This window comes from Malaclemys terrapin, chromosome 4, assembly GCF_027887155.1.
Source record: "Malaclemys terrapin pileata isolate rMalTer1 chromosome 4, rMalTer1.hap1, whole genome shotgun sequence".
Taxonomy (NCBI): Eukaryota; Metazoa; Chordata; order Testudines; family Emydidae; genus Malaclemys; species Malaclemys terrapin.
In genome coordinates this window covers 147,846,294-147,859,413 of record NC_071508.1, presented here as the reverse complement: position 1 = coordinate 147,859,413, position 13,120 = coordinate 147,846,294, and the positions used below count along the sequence as shown (strand labels likewise).

Here is a 13,120-nt window from a genome sequence, read left to right as displayed (position 1 = left end):
CACTAAATGCTGCTTTCATTCTTGCTGTAGTACAATTTGAACAAGCCAAGGAGATGGCGCTTTACCTTCACACTGCGAAATAAATCTTTTTCTCTTGCTGTAGCTTCTTTGTAATGCATGAAATTATGCAAAGCAGTCTTGGCAGCTGTAAAAAGTACACGAAAGAAGATGTTAAATGGCATGGGCCAGCTTCAAAAGCTGCTGGGTTGAAAAGGACTATTATGCTGAATACAGTACCTTTTCCTTTCTTCTGGGTGCCTGGAGTGAGCTTCACTTTATATCTTTCAAAAGAAAAAGAAAAATCACACCATTTACACAGGTGTTAAATAACTAACTCAATGTGCTGCTAATCTGTCAAATTAAAGTTCATTACTTCTGCAGATAAATCGCTGCAACTTACTTATAGTTTGTCATGGTAGTGTACGGTGCACAGATTGGTATAGCAAAGAGGAGGATATCCTCCAAGTGAGGCTGGCCTGTCAAAGAATTTAGCAGTCTCTCTCCTTCCTAAAATAGCAAAGACAATCCTTGTTGTGAAACTAGAAAACAACATTTACACAAAAAGCAACGATTAAAGCAATAAAAATAAACCCATCTTTTACTACCGAAGAGGTTGGAATTTGGTCCTTCTCCCTCACAGCCCAAGTGCAGAGAAGTCATAATCTCCATGTGTATATCATACCATAATCTGTTATCACAGTATTACTGAAATGTACTCAGTGTATCAAGAGATGATGGGCTATTGGAGAAGCCCTAGTTTAAAAAAAAATCTGATAAGTAAAATCTGAAGGTCCAAGGTTACATGGCTTTTAGTTTTAAATGAGGGAAAGGGGAGTTTCCACATTTGGTTTATATTTTAGCATAGTCAGTTAAGACTTGTTATTACATAAAGAAAGTACATACTTTTCCTCTTAGATAAATCCATTTCTTCAAATTCTCTAAGTGTGGAATACATCTACTGAAAGCTTTTGAGAAAATATATATGCTTGGTACATTGAATAGAAAGTGCTTTTTAAAGAGTCCAGTAAACAATTTTGTAAAGTAAACTAACTTTTAGTCTAAAGAACTATTTTCATCACAGTTAGATTTTACTTATTGTGTCAGCCTATAGGGGATATGGGATCATCCACTATTCTGAGGTCTTGATGGGGTTAATCAGGTGAAGACAAAGGGAAAACTACTTAATGGGTTTGTCAAATCCTTGTTATTTTAACCAAGTTTTGTTGGAACTTGTGTATTTATTACCTTAATACCATGCACTAATACAGCCATACAACTGAGAGACTAGGAAGGTCACATTTAAACTCTCCACTAGAAAAACATTAACTGATTTGATCCTTATAATAAAGAAACATTAATACCTGGATTGACAATTCACATCCTAACTGTGACTGAAAAATGTTATAATGCAGTGATGATACGTCTGAACTCATGGGGGCTGTACCAAAGTCACAATCAATAAACCTCAGCTGTCATTACACATAGTGACTAGCACCCTTCTGGAAGGCCAAGTGCTTCACCTTTGTGACATGCCCAATCTCCTCCAAGTTAGGAATTGTAAACCTCACTGACACTCCTCAAACTGGGTTAGCAGATAGGATCTTGGGGTCCAGGCCATTGGCAGTGTTGAGCAGAGAGACTTTTAAAAACTTTTTCTAAGCACTTTTATTCTAGCACTTTATTAGAAGTGTGAAGGTGATCAAATTTACCTCATTTTCCTGTTGATCTTGATCCTGTTCCTCCTGCACCACAGATGTAAATAAAGGAAACATTAAGACTTGCAGAACATCAGACTACATCTCCCAGAAAGGTCACATTCCCTGCAAATACAGAGCCATGTGCGGGTACAGTCTCCTCAAGGCGTATGGAACACCATTTTAAGGGAGAGCTAAGCTAAGTATGTTTGGTACTGCTGCATTTTTATATAGGGTTTTTCTTTCTATCCCCAAACTTCCTTGGCACATGCAAAGGTGGACGGAGACAGATTTGGGTGGAAATATTGAAATTCAAGCTGCCAATCTACAAAACCCTTTATTGTTTTTTAACTGCACAACTGATACAGTACGCCAGTAAGAGATCCTCAACACAGCTCGGCCACACACCGTCCCCCTCAGACTTCTAGTTTTGGCGGGTCAGTGCTCCAGCGTAGGCCAGGGAGCACTCTCCTGGTTCTTGGGTTGGTGCCTCTTACAACTATTAAAAATTAGTCCTGACGTTATATACACTGGTCTCAAAAAACACTGATCTATGAAATGGCAACGACACGAACGCAGTAGAGTAAGCAGCTCTGCAAGCACTCCACGGACTCAGTTTAATATTTATAGTACAATAAAGTAATGATTTAACAGCCTGAACAGCAAGATGCTGCAAAGTGTGGGGAATGAAATGGGTCTACGGTGTTTACCTTCTCCTCCTGCTGATCTTCCAGAGCCGTGTCCTGGAACTCATGTGTTAATACTTCTACCGAGGAGGTTTCTTCTTTACGACCTGCATCAACCCGATGGCCACTCTTTGGTTTCTGGGCTTGTTTCTTTACTGAGTCTTCTTTTATTTTTCCTTTTTTACCTTTCTTCACTTTTTCTTCTTTGCTTGACCCTGCAGACTAGATTTCACATATGAAAATGATTTAAACCTACACTCAAGCACAGAACGAACAATTCAAAGGAAAAGCCGTAGTTATTTTGGCTTACACCCAATAGCTTCATTATGAGCTCTCGATCTTCTTCATCCTGGTCCTTGTACTTCTCTTTCATTTTTTTCATTTTACTCTGCAGAGAAGAAAAATGGGGGTTAATAGTTTAGCAAATAACAAAAAGGAATTTCTGCAAATATCGACATAGAGCTCAATTCTTCACTGGCATATGGTCTCTTTTTTTAGTTTAAGCACTGTGTTAACCCAACAGATGTCATTTCTATTCAGAGAAATAAGAAGTGCTGAATGTTGGTCAATCAACAATTGTTATTAAACACAGACAACTATTCAAGTGAGTTTAAATTTGTCAGATGCCTGGAGATGTTTGAATATGCAAATTGGAATATTGGGCAAATGCAAAAAAAAAAAATTAAACATATGATGTGTCTTTAAGAGGGCCCTTTTCATTGGGTAAATCTAATCAATTCTGCAGATTCATCCATTCTACCTTCTGTCCTCGTTTCATGGGCTGAGGGGCTGACATGCTCTTGCTTGAACCAGGAGAAGATGGGGGCTGCGTGCTGGTCTCTCTTTCCTTTCCTTCAGGTGGTTCTAAATCCTCTATATCATGTTGCTGCTTCTTTTTCTTCATTTCCCTAAGAGAAAAATAATCATTGGGATATGCCCTCCTACAGGGTTCTGTGGTATGAAACGACAATGATCTTACGTTAACATAGCACCTGTCTTCCCAAAGGATACATCTCTACAAGTTCAGTCACTAAGTCAATTAAGAACAAGACCATAGGAAAATAAGTCACATCTATAATAAAAAATTCAAAATTTAAACATAGAAGCCAATGATAAAGTGATTCAACACCACATGAGAAACTGCTGACTTGCCACTACTGGTCCCGGAAGATGTACACTGGGATACAAGGCTACTTCTGGGTCTGTGTTCCCAGAGGAGACCAAGGTAGGAACTCGCCAAGCTCACAGCTCTTGGTTTCCCCTCCCCCGGACCATGGAACTGCAGGCAGCCCTGCTGCTTCTGCCTGTGTCTTTCATTTTTATCAAAATAAGTAATGTTTTGTCCAAAAACCCACAGAACTCTTCTTTCTGAGGGGAGGCCCATCTTTCCCCAGAGAACTGAACCCACTAAGCAGTGAGCACCTCCTGGCACATTGGAAAGCTGGCACCTGTAGCTCCAGCCCCGGAGCCGGTGCCTATACAAGGAGCCACATATTAACTTCTGAAGAGCCACAGGTTGGCCACCCCTGACCTAAAGGTTCCTGGTTCAAGCCTTGGCTTTGACAAGTGTAACCAGAGAGAAAGGGAGGATGCCTAGAAGAAGACATGGTCAGATTAGCGGATGTCAAGGTGGGTCAGGCAGCCACCTAGCTGGAAACTGGGAAGCTCTTTAAGCAACCACATCCAGAAAGGAAATTGGTGCCCCTTTGGCTCCAACTCCTATGTTCCACGTCAAGGGCTGGCAAGAGAGGCTGCTGGGCTTAGAACTGAGTTTGGATTCAGTTCCTGCCTTGTTCGCACACAGAAGCATGGGACCATTACCACAGCATCTTTGGGGGAAATGGTATTCTGTGGCATAGAAACCCCAACTAGATCACAAGCCCTTACAAATTCATTTCCACGGTGCATAAGCTATCCTTTATATTCTGAACCAGACCTTTGAAATTAACCAGGATCCCATCAAAAAAATCCAATTCTTCCAGCTAATAAAAACCAGCTCCTTTGTGTTCACAGTGTCTGTTATATCCATATCGTTAATTTCAAGTGGCAAGAAACACACTGCAAGTGACTTCCTCAAAAAAGGTTAACTTGTCCTTAAGAAATGAGGACTTTCATACCTGGAGATATTTAGATCTTTCCTTCCCTAAAATGAAAACATTCTTACCTTCTCTCCTTGGCTGACAAGTGTCTTCGCCCATGTGACTTACTGTCACTCTAAAAATGTGAAATAAAGTTATATTTCATTATTTCCATTCATAAAAATCACACGCTGTGCTACTTGTTTGAAGATCTTATCAGGGAGCTTACCAGGTTAGATGCTTCCTCTTTTGTAAGCATTTTCTGGTGGGATCTGTGAAGACTGAAAGGTGCAGCATGTTGTTAGAGATATAACAGTCTGATAACACAGTCCTGACAGAGAAGCTGCTGCCACAATTGGGGCAAACTAATTCAGACTTGTCTATTGGGCATCACGTCCAGGAAAGATCATTTTCTTTTCTGAACAGGTAAGTGACGTCAGCACTATGTTGCAGCCGGGGGATTATAAACAAGTGTGCTTTTGCACACCACCCCAATGTACCCTCTATAATGGGTAATGAAGTCTCTTGGTTTAGTGTCCAGACACATTTAACCTAGCATTAAATCCAAATCTCGAGTTTGGATTTTCAAAGGAGCCTAAGGAAATTGAGTGCCTCTGAAAGCTTCACTGAAAGCCCCAGCTTTGATAAATGAAATAAGTGCCAGAGAAACTGTGAAGCAGGCTCTCAGAGATCTTCCCCAGTTACGTCTTCATTGCACATACTCAAATCCCCCACACACAAAGCATTGTTTTTAGAGCTGTAATACCTATTAAATAACCCCCAACTGAATGAATTGGAAACTGAAGTCCGATTTCTTGGGAGGACGGGCTGCAGTTTTCCCCGACTCACCCCTAAGTGCCTCAATGTCTAGGGTGAGAGCAGATCATTCTTATGCCCATTCATTTCTTGCCCATGAAGCTGCTAAGTAGTGAGGACAGCGGGGTAAGTGGTAGGAAGATTAGCCGCTGGCACTAATTGGAGATCACCATCTCATTTCAGGTGGCAATAATTTTCAGTCACTACCATCTTGAATAAGAACAGAAGTGATCTTAGGCTTCCCATTTCCTAGGTCCTGGTAGACCACTTGAGTGGAAGAAGGTTGGTCTCACCGAGGAGGAAAAATTGTAAAATGCCCTGTGCTTGAAGCGCTCCTAGCAGCCAATATATCTTGATTTTTTATAGAGTCCCACATGGCATTCTCATAAGCAAACTAGGGAAATGTGGTCTAGATGAAGTTACTATAAGGTGGGTGCACAACTGGTTGAAAGACCATACTCAGAGAGCAGTGATCAATGGTTTACTGTCAAACTGGGCGGGTGTATCTAATGGGGTCCCGCAGAGGTCAGTCTTGGGTCTGGTACTATTCACTATCTTCATTAATTACTTGAATAACGAGTGAGAGTATGCTTATTACATTTGCAGATGACGCCAAGCTGGGAGGGGTTGCAAGCACTTTAGAGGACAGGATTAGAATTCAAAATGACCTCAGCAAATTGAAGAATTGGACTGAATTCAACAAGATGAAATTCAATAAAGATAAGAGAAGTACTCTGCACTTAGGAAGGAAAAATCAAATACACAACTACAAAATGGGGAATAACTAGTTAGGCGGTAGTGCTGCTGAAACGGATCTGGCGGCTATCGTAGATCACAAATTGAATGAGAGTCCACAATGTGATGCAGTTGCGAAAATGGCTCATTTCATTCTTGGGGTGTATTAACAGGAGTGTTGTATGTAAAACACAGGAAGTAACTGTCCCACTCCACTCAGCACTAATGAGGCCTGAGCTGCAGTACTGTGTCCAATGCTGGGCCCCACGGTTTAGGGAAGATGTGGACAAATTGGAGAGACTCTAGAGGAGAGCAACAAAAACAATACAAGATTTAGAAAACTTGACCTATGAGGAAAGGTTAAAAAAACCTGGGCATGTTTAGGCTTGAGAAAAGAAGATTGAGGAGGGACCTGGTAAGTCTTCAAGTATGTTAAGGGCTGTTATAAAGAGGACTGTGATCAGTTGTTCTCCATATTCACTGAAGATAGGAGAAGTAGTAATGGCCTTAATCTGCAACAAGGGAGATTTAGGTTAAATGGTAGGAAAAACTTTCTAACTCTAAGGGTAGTTAAGCTCTGGAACGGGCTTCCAAGGGAGGTCATGGAATTCCCATTGTTGAGATTTTTAAGAACCAGTTGGACAAACACCTGTCAGAGATGGTCTAGGTTTACTTGGGTCCCGCCTCAGGGAAGGGGGCTGGACTTGATGACTTCAAGGTTCCATCCAGCCCTACATTTCTCTGTTTCTATAATAGCATTGGCAATGGCCAGAATACCACATATGCCCCAGCCAGAGAATGCATTAGTGCAGTGGTTGCTACAGTCAGGAGAAGGGGGAACAGGATAACCCAAAATGAAGAACTGTGTACCTGTGTAGAGAAGACCGTCTAGGAAGGGTGGAGCAGCACTACCAAACATGTATACATTTGTTTTACTTGTTATTCAGGCAGCCTGCACCTTTGAACACTAGGATTAGTCTCATGTACTCACTGCAATCCCTCTTATCACATAAACATAGTTTTAAAGCACTGACATTCTTAGAATGGCTCATATTGCTGACAAATGTGGAGGCTCTTTTGATTACCTTTGTGGCTGAAGATGTGACAGGTCGATTGCAGTATCTGGATAATTTATCTCCTCCTCCTTCACTTCACTCATCAGCTCCTGACCTTCAGCCTCTTCTTCAGATTCTATATCATCATCTTCAGAGGTTTCCTCTTGTGCTGGTGGCTTGTTTATTCCATCCTTGTCTTCGTGAGCAACATCCTCCTCGAGGTTACTGTCAGCCCTGACTTCAATACCATCAGGCATTTCTTGAGGCAGTGCCTTCTCATCATCAGTGCTGCTATCATCTCCTTCTGGTGCTTCTTCTAAATGAGTTAGGGGAAAAGACATTTCAATTTAAAGACACTTGACTAACACATTATTAATTCGGGGAGCTGAATGCACATCCCAATGTATTTTTAAGAGTTCCCAGTGTGCCCACAGTAAAATATATTAAACCCTGCATAATACCTAGTAGCTCCACTTCTTCTGACACCAGTTCATTGGTACTACTGGTCACAGACTCCATATCCTCATCCTGCATTTTGACCTTTCGTTCGTCTCTGTGTCTCCAAACACAAGATTCTTCCACCTAAATGACAGAAACAGCTCCTTTTTATTGAGCAAAAGGATTTCCAAGGAAACTGGCTTATACCAAACCCAATGAGAAACTGCAGTGAATGATCACTTGGAACTTCAAATTTTTCTACTGATTCTTAGGAGCCCAACACCAATATTCATCATGGGCTCCATTCACCTACTGTTAAAGTCAATGGAAATAATCTCATTGATTTCTGTGAGGACTGGATCTGGCCAAGAAATTGAAAACGACTATATTAATGCAAGCTCGTGTGTGGAAACCATTTGGCAAATCTTAGTGTCCCTTGTTTGTCTTGACATCATCTTCCTGTTTTTTCAGCATGCCCTTCAATCTCATTCCTCTCCAGAAACAAATTCTTCATGTCCCTTGAACTCATCTACACATTCCTGAAACTGCCTTCCCTGGTGCTTAATACCAGACCTTTACTACCCTTTACGTACAATAACTGACTTGCCTACTTCAATTTCTTTTCCTTATTTTTAGGTAAAGACTCCTAAGTTTTTGAGCTCCTTTACCAGTGGAGAGGCAAAGGGGGAAAAAAGTGTCAATTATCGAAACCTAATTTTGAAAGCACGTCCCGAAAAGATGAAGGCTAGTAGGAGCCCACTGTAGCTAGTAGTCACACACCCATCCGACCGCGCACAAAAAGGGTGCTTCAAGAACTCCTGCTGATACTTTAAACACCTGTTATTAAAAAAACCATCTGGAGGCGCGGTGCTCGCAGGGTTGGTTTGTTCTAAATAAATAATTAAAACAGGAATCCCACTCCCAGGGGGAAATATTGAAAGAGTGGCAGGTTCTTTGGTGAGCTTAGCCCATCGTACCCGGTTGGCTGGTTCTGGACTGCATGCCCACCCTCATGAACGAGATTAAAGGTTTCTCTTCCATTCAGAGCAAACAGAATGATAGTGATCTGCTGGACGGGAAGGTGCTTATGGGAATTGAGGGTTGTTGTGAACGATTACAGTTTTATGTTTATGCAAGAAAAAAGAAGACAAATGTAACCAATGAATGGGACAGTACCTTAAATAAGAAGCTAAACCCCATCATAAGATATGAAGGTGGAAGAAAGTTTTTTTTCCCTGGGGGGAAAAAAAGGAAAACATAAGGTGGTTTAAATATATAAACTTTTGCCAACTTCTTGCAGTGATCCCTGTCACTGTAGAAGATACAGATTTTCCAGACAATTGTGGTTTATTCTTCAAGATCTCACCTCTTATCATGAAGCTTCCTGTAGTTAGATATTCTCCAGTTGGTGCTGTTTTAGACACCTAAGAAAAGTACCACATATCATATACTTAATAAAGTACCATAGAAAACTGTGCCTCACTGCGTAATAACAGTAATAAAAATGAGCATTTAAGATAACTGCGTTTCTGATTTCTAAGGACAGCTTTGTAACGTCACAAAGTGAAGAGTATTATAGGGAGGATTGCTGAGGAACAACCTCCCATCACCTGAAGCCTTTAAATCATCACTGGATGTCTTTCTAGTCTGTCTGCTCTAGTTCAATCATAAGTTACTGGGCTCAATGTCAAAATCGCTGGATAACATTTTATAGACTGTGTTATGCAGGGGGATCAGATCTGAGCATAACAGTCACCTCTGGCCTTACAAATCTATGAATCTGAGGGCTTGTTTTCACTACCGGGGTAAGTTGACATAAGATACGCTACTCCAGCTATGTGACTAGCATAGCTGGAGTTGATGTAGCTTAGCTTAGGTTGACTTACCCCGGTGTCTTCACTGCACTGCGTTGACGGGAGACACTCTCCGGTCGATTTACCTTAATCTTCTTGAGGAGCTGGATTACAGGGATCAACCGGAGAGCGCTCTGCCATCAATTTAGCAGGTCTTCACTAGACCCGCTAAATCGACACCCGGAGCAGTGTTGATCTCCCCAGTAGTGAAGACAAGCCCTCAGTTTCTCCCCAGAGCTGACTTAAGTGGGCTCTGCAATAGAAGACTCCCATTCCACTGTTCCCAGAGCAATACTGGTGCTCTGCTTGCAGGAGGTTCCTTTGAGACCAGCCTTCTTTGCCAGAGGGAAAGTCCTTAATCAGTCTTGAGATTAAAGGTTCAAAGCAAAGCAGAAAGAAATTGTTTTCCCGGCAGGGAAGCAATGAGAGATTCCAACAACTTTTTGGGAACCAGTCTTTCACTATTAGGGCCCAAAACAGCAATCAAAACCACACACAGATACTTAAGTAGAGATACAACAAATATGTACATGAGCTAGCCTCAGTTACAATACAGTGCCATGAAGAAAGAACATACTGGAAAGGGTAAACCACAGCAAGCTTGGTGAAATTATATCAAGTGACTGACTCTAGAAAACAGATCAGCTTTTCATGTTGCCTGCCCATTCTAATATTCTAGGTGTTTAACAACAAAAACAAACCAACCCTTATTTAATATGTGAGTTAAAGTTCTAACAGAAAATTAAAAACTGATTACACTTTTTAAAAATCATTCCCAAACCATATGACCTTGTGCTGGGGTGTACCACACCCTTTGAGGAAACCTGCTGGAGGCCTTGCAGTCCTACCACACCCCGCTCCAGAAAAGGCACAAAGGTAGGTCCTCCAGGCCTGCGCTGAAAGGCTGCAGGGGATCAGCCAATCAGACCCGAGCAGGCTCAGTTAAAAAGAGCAGCAGGGCCACCTGAGCAAGTCAGTTCCTGACTGGGACTGAAAGGGATAAGACAGACTCTCCAGGCAAGGAGGCCTGGGCGAGACCCTGCGCAAACAGGGAACAAGGAAGTAGAACCCAAGGACTATAACCTAAGGTAATGAGTGAAGGTGATGAGACCGAGTGGGAAGCCGTCCAGGAATAGCAGCAACAACCAAGTAGAGGAAACAGTATGTGGCTGTTGTCTCTAGGGTCCCTGGGTTGGGACCTGGAGTAGTGGCTGGGCCCGGGTTCCCCCACCGGCCACAGGAGAAATGGCTTAAGCCTCAAGGAGGGGATATGACTCTGCATTAAAAGGCCAAGAAAGGGGCTGGGAGTTTAAACAGGACCAGGGATGGGGCTGAAGACCCTGAAGAGGGCCAACCATTCTTTCAACTTTGTTACCCCCAGAAGGGGACTGAAGTTAAGGAGTAAATTGGCTGGAGAGCTGGGATGCTAGAGAACTGCTGATGACAAAGCCTCCAGGGAGAATGCCTGGGCAGGGACAGACTGAAAGCTAGCCCAGAAGGGGCTGAGAACTGAGCCCAAAGGCGGGGCCACAGATACCAACATGGGCACAGTGATAGTCCGTGTTGGAACTTTGTCACCCGGAAGAGATCCTCTCATGCATTTAGACTCTGGCTATGTCTACACTACAGCTCATGTTGGCACAACTTATATCTCCCAGGGGGGTGAATAAATCACTCGCCTGAGAGAGGCAAGTTACGCCAACATAAGCGCTGGCGTGGACAGCACTATATCAGCAGAAGAGCTTCTCCCACAACATAGCTACTGCCACTCATGGAAGCTGAAGTAGTTAAGACGACAGGAGAACGCTCTCCTGTTTGCTTAGAGCAGCTACACCAGTGCAGCTGCACCACAATAAACTCTGTAGGGTAGCTGTGCCCTATGAGTGACTTAACCAGAGGGCTGAGCCACTGAAGACCCACCTGATGAGGGCAACAGCCGACGGGCACCGTGAGCTGAGTGCCTGCAGGTTTGCACCCAGCCCACCGGAGGCGCTCACCAGAGAGGAGTACAGCGCATCACAGACTTTTAACCTCTTTTTAAAAGATGCCGAACCCACAGCATTTCTTGGGTCATGGGCCCATTATACCAAAGATTCACAATCCAAGGCCACTGTGGTAGAGCCAGGGAGAACTTGTAAGGACCATCACATATTATATACAATTATGTTTCTTTTAGTCTTTAATTTCATCTGTGGTGACATTTCCATCTACAGTTCCGCACTCATTCTTTCAGAGATTAACTTCTCAAAACTAACAAGCAGATCTCATTACCTGGTGATGATAGACCCACCAAGCACTAGTGATGATACGAGCATCCCAGGCAGCGCTGTAACATAATGCCATGGTGCCTGCCTCAGTCAGGGTACGGGGAGGGATCGGCTCACCTGTAATGGCAACACCACAACATTTGGGTTATCTGAGCCCGCGTTTAAAAAGTAACCAGACATTGTAAAAAAGGATCTCAGAGTGGGGATCTGTGTGCCAGGGAAGATAATGGAGCAAGTAATTAAGGAAATCATCTGCAAACACTTGGAAGGTGGTAAGGTGATAGGGAACAGCCAGCATGGATTTGTGAAGAACAAATCATGTCAAACCAATCTGATAGCTTTCTTTGATAGGATAACGAGCCTTGTGGATAAGGGAGAAGCTGTGGATGTGGTATACCTAGACTTTAGTAAGGCATTTGATATGGTCTCGCATGATATTCTTATCGATAAACTAGGCAAATACAATTTAGATGGGGCTACTATAAGGTGGGTGCATAACTGGCTGGATAACTGTACTCAGAGAGTTGTTATTAATGGTTCCCAATCCTGCTGGAAAGCCATAACGAGTGGGGTACCGCAGGGGTCTGTTTTGGGACCGGCGCTGTTCAATATCTTCATCAACGACTTAGATATTGGCATAGAAAGTACGCTTATTAAGTTTGCGGATGATACCAAACTGGGAGGGATTGCAACTGCCTTGGAGGACAGGGTCATAATTCAAAATGATCTGGACAAATTGGAGAAATGGGCTGAGGTAAACAGGATGAAGTTTAACAAAGACAAATGCAAAGTGCTCCACTTAGGAAGGAAAAATCAGTTTCACACATACAGAATGGGAAGAGACTGTCTAGGAAGGAGTACGGCAGAAAGGGATCTAGGGGTTATAGTGGACCACAAGCTAAATATGAGTCAACAGTGTGATGCTGTTGCAAAAACATGATTCTGGGATGTATTAACAGGTGTGTTGTGAGCAAGACACGAGAAGTCATTCTTCCACTCTACTCTGCTCTGGTTAGGCCTCAGCTGGAGTATTGTGTCCAGTTCTGGGCACCGCATTTTAAAAAAGATGTGGAGAAATTGGAAAGGGTCCAGAGAAGAGCAACAAGAATGATTAAAGGTCTTGAGAACATGACCTATGAAGGAAGGCTGAAAGAATTGGGTTTGTTTAGTTTGGAAAAGAGAAGACTGAGAGGGGACATGATAGCAGTTTTCAGGTATTTAAAAGGGTGTCATAAGGAGGAGGGAGAAAACTTGTTCACCTTAGCCTCTAAGGATAGAACCAGAAGCAATGGGTTTAAACTACAGCAAGGGAGGTCTAGGTTGGACATTAGGAAAAAGTTCCTAACTGTCAGGGTGGTTAAACACTGGAATAAATTGCCTAGGGAGGTTGTGGAATCTCCATCTCTGGAGATATTTAAGAGTAGGTTAGATAAATGTCTATCAGGGATGGTCTAGATGGTATTTGGTCCTGCCATGCGGGCAGGGGACTGGACTCGAT

The 13,120-nt window shown here is 42.7% G+C and overlaps 1 protein-coding gene across 1 annotated transcript in view; it reads right to left on the bottom strand.

The window, feature by feature from the left end:
* NEMF (nuclear export mediator factor) overlaps positions 1–13,120 on the bottom strand; it is a 33,365-nt gene that overhangs the window by 2,161 nt on the left and 18,084 nt on the right. Inside the window, exons 19-32 of the mRNA XM_054028363.1 lie at positions 11,627–11,739; positions 8,869–8,926; positions 8,679–8,737; positions 7,526–7,646; positions 7,095–7,380; positions 4,688–4,739; positions 4,545–4,594; positions 3,141–3,288; positions 2,691–2,768; positions 2,405–2,602; positions 1,710–1,742; positions 401–507; positions 238–281; positions 66–145 (exon numbers count right to left, since the gene is read on the bottom strand). Coding sequence (XP_053884338.1) covers positions 66–145; positions 238–281; positions 401–507; positions 1,710–1,742; positions 2,405–2,602; positions 2,691–2,768; positions 3,141–3,288; positions 4,545–4,594; positions 4,688–4,739; positions 7,095–7,380; positions 7,526–7,646; positions 8,679–8,737; positions 8,869–8,926; positions 11,627–11,739 — 1,427 coding nt within the window. The remainder of the gene's footprint in view (positions 1–65; positions 146–237; positions 282–400; positions 508–1,709; positions 1,743–2,404; positions 2,603–2,690; positions 2,769–3,140; positions 3,289–4,544; positions 4,595–4,687; positions 4,740–7,094; positions 7,381–7,525; positions 7,647–8,678; positions 8,738–8,868; positions 8,927–11,626; positions 11,740–13,120) is intronic.